A 2900-nucleotide genomic window follows, 5' to 3' on the forward strand; every position below is an offset into this window, starting at 1 on the left:
AATGTTTTTTCGCATTGAGAGCTAACCTGAAAAGTCTTGTAACATTAATGCCATACTGACCTGACTGACAACACACAATGTTTATACTATATTTACACCATGGCACCTCACCGAACACACCACCCCCACACCTCGTTCACAGCCATTTTCTAGGAACCATATCTACCGCATCATTTCCATGCGTACTCAGCCTAAATCACCTTCATAGAAACGTGGATGTGGCTTCACCTCCTCGATCTGAAAATAAAGCTGTGATAGTTCCAGCCATAAGGAGAGATGGGAGGGTTGAGTGAGTGCACACGAGAGAGCGTGTGCGTGCGTGTGTATGTGTACACAGCCAACATAAGCCTCCCGATCATAATGGCGTATCACAGGCCCACCTTGCTGTCTCCGCAGGACCCGAGTGACGATGCAGCACACGTCGTGTACGGAGGACAGGATCCAGCACGCGCTGGACAGGTGTCTGGACGGCCTCAGACACGGATCCACGGCAGCGCAGACCTGGAGCGGTAAGAACCCATAGCCGCGGAGGACAAGGGTCGGAAATACAGCTAATTTACCCTGCGACTGAAAATATACGTCGGTAAAATCTGTTTGCCTACTTTTTATAATGTTGGGTAAATCAGGGTTATACTATATATTTTTTTAGGTCAACATTTTGGAGAGTGGTTCAGTGTACAGTTGTACAGTAGGTTATGTGGAGAAAACAACCTTGGCTTCAGTCACAGAGGACCAGTGCCCGATATTATTGTATGCTGTTGTTCTGGATTTTTTGTTCTGGATTTCAAGCTGGAGTTTACTCAAATGAGAGTCAGGGAAGAACAAAGGCCTGACAAATATCCCCGACAAAGGCTAACCAAGGACATAACTGTTTACTACCAGACCTAAAAGTAGGCCTACACATGTTTTTGTCACCTTCTGAGCCTTGAATGTGTGACAAGCGGTAGTTGTTGCATATTAGACGGGCGCTTCGAGCGTGTACATGTTTTTGAAACGAGAACCTCGCAGAGCTGTTATCGGCTTGCTGGAGGAAGTTCTAAAAGTTGACACTATGGCAGTGGAGGAAGTGGTAGCACAGACCGCAGCTGAGGCATGATGAGATGAGAAGCCAGGGCAAGAAGAGCTGGGAGGAGGATGACGACTGTTGGCATATTCGGACCAATCAGAGAAATCACCCAATCACCCAATCACCTATACTCCCATAGGCATGAGGTCTCTGAATCATGTACTGTATTGAGATAGAGATAAACATTTAGATTTGTTTACTGGCGCTGTCAAGGATATTTTGTGACAGACTTTCTCCCCTTGCGTGTGTGTGTGTGTGTCCGTGCGTGCGTGTGTGTGTGTCTGTGCGTGTGTGTGTGTGTCTGTGTGCGTGTGTGTGTTCCAGTCCTCATGGGCTCGGCCGGTCAGTCTATGAACCGCTGGAGTCTAGAGGAACTGGTCAAGAGAGATCCAGAGAACTTCCTCATCCTCCTGCAACAGATCATCAGGAAGACCAGAGAGGTGAGAGGTCATGGGTCACACAGATGCGCACACACACAGGCAAACATAAACAAACACACACACAGACGTGCACACACACGCGCACACACACACACACACACACACACACAGGCAAACATAAAATAACACACACACAACAGCCATGAGCTGCACTTTTCATCCCTTCATGTTTTCTTCTGGTCAGTGTAGCGGTGTGACACCTTGTGGTCTGAATGAGTATTGCACTTGGCATGTGTGGTTACCCATAGTGGGTCTTGTCATCTGTCTGTGTCCCCAGGTCCAAGAACAGTGTCGCTATGAGCTGGTGGCTCCCCTGGCTGTCATGTTCTCCTCCACCCTGCTGCAGGTAAGGGCCTTGGCTGTAGCATTTTACACTCTTAGCACATAGTGCTACTACTGCTACCTACCCACATACCTACCTACCTACCTACCTACCTACCTACCTACCTATCTACCTACCTACCTATCTACCTACCTACCTACCTACATACCTACCTACTTGCCTACCTACCTACCTACCTACCTACTTACCTACTTACCTACTTACCTGCCTAGCACCTACTTACCTACCTGCCTAGCACCTACTTACCTACATATTGCTACGCTTACAGCTTGTAGCCAGAACCCCATCCTAGTACCCAATCCCTATCCTCGCTTTCCAACGCCGGAGAAATCGCAGAGAACCGGCTACGCGAGACAAACCCCAATCACGGCTCCCACACCCTCGGCTGTCACCTCTGACCTCTCACCCCCACCCCCTTCCCCTGTTCGTAGACCCCCTACTGTCCGGCGGACTCGGAGCTCCTGGAGGAGGCGGTGGAGGTGTTCCGCTGCTTCCTGACCTGGCCGGAGCCCTACTGCAGCGTGTGCAAGGGCCTGCTCTCCACCCTGCACCAGGAACTCAAAGCCCCAGGTGAGAGAGGACCGAGACGCGCTCGCTCACGAGGACCCAGGACTCCCCCTAGGAATACTCCGAATAGACTGTCCTGTCGCCCCCTTCACTGCTCTGACATGGCTGGATGGGTCGCAGCCGTGTATGGGAGCATGCTACACTTTCACCTATCGGATGACGTTGGAGCATGGAGATAAGGAAGGAAATAGGAGAGGATGATGTGATATGGTCAATGGAGCATCATGAGTCTCCTCTCCTCTCCTCCTTCTGTCTGTCGACCTACAGAGTACCTCAGAAATCGGACAAGGCCATATTACATTACATTACATTACAGTCATTTAGCAGACTCTTTTATCCAAAGCGACTAACAATAATTGCATTTAACGTAGGAAGAGCCAATGTACTACTACTTGCCAGAACTCACAAGTGCATCTTCTCTCTAAAACAAGTGACTAAGAGCATAATCTAGTGCTGAAGGCAAAGTGCAAGAATAGCAATCTAA

At 49.4% G+C, this 2900-nt stretch overlaps 1 protein-coding gene across 1 annotated transcript in view; it reads left to right on the top strand.

The window, feature by feature from the left end:
• Positions 1-409: 409 nt before the first annotated feature.
• pik3r5 (phosphoinositide-3-kinase, regulatory subunit 5) overlaps positions 410-2900 on the top strand; it is a gene marked incomplete at both ends in the record, with an annotated part of 13864 nt that continues 11373 nt past the window's right edge. Inside the window, 4 exons of the mRNA XM_084441423.1 lie at positions 410-509; positions 1391-1506; positions 1784-1852; positions 2281-2419. Coding sequence (XP_084297549.1) covers positions 410-509; positions 1391-1506; positions 1784-1852; positions 2281-2419 — 424 coding nt within the window. The remainder of the gene's footprint in view (positions 510-1390; positions 1507-1783; positions 1853-2280; positions 2420-2900) is intronic.

Source organism: Borostomias antarcticus, assembly GCF_949987555.1.
Source record: "Borostomias antarcticus genome assembly, chromosome: 7".
Lineage (NCBI taxonomy): Eukaryota > Metazoa > Chordata > Actinopteri > Stomiiformes > Stomiidae > Borostomias > Borostomias antarcticus.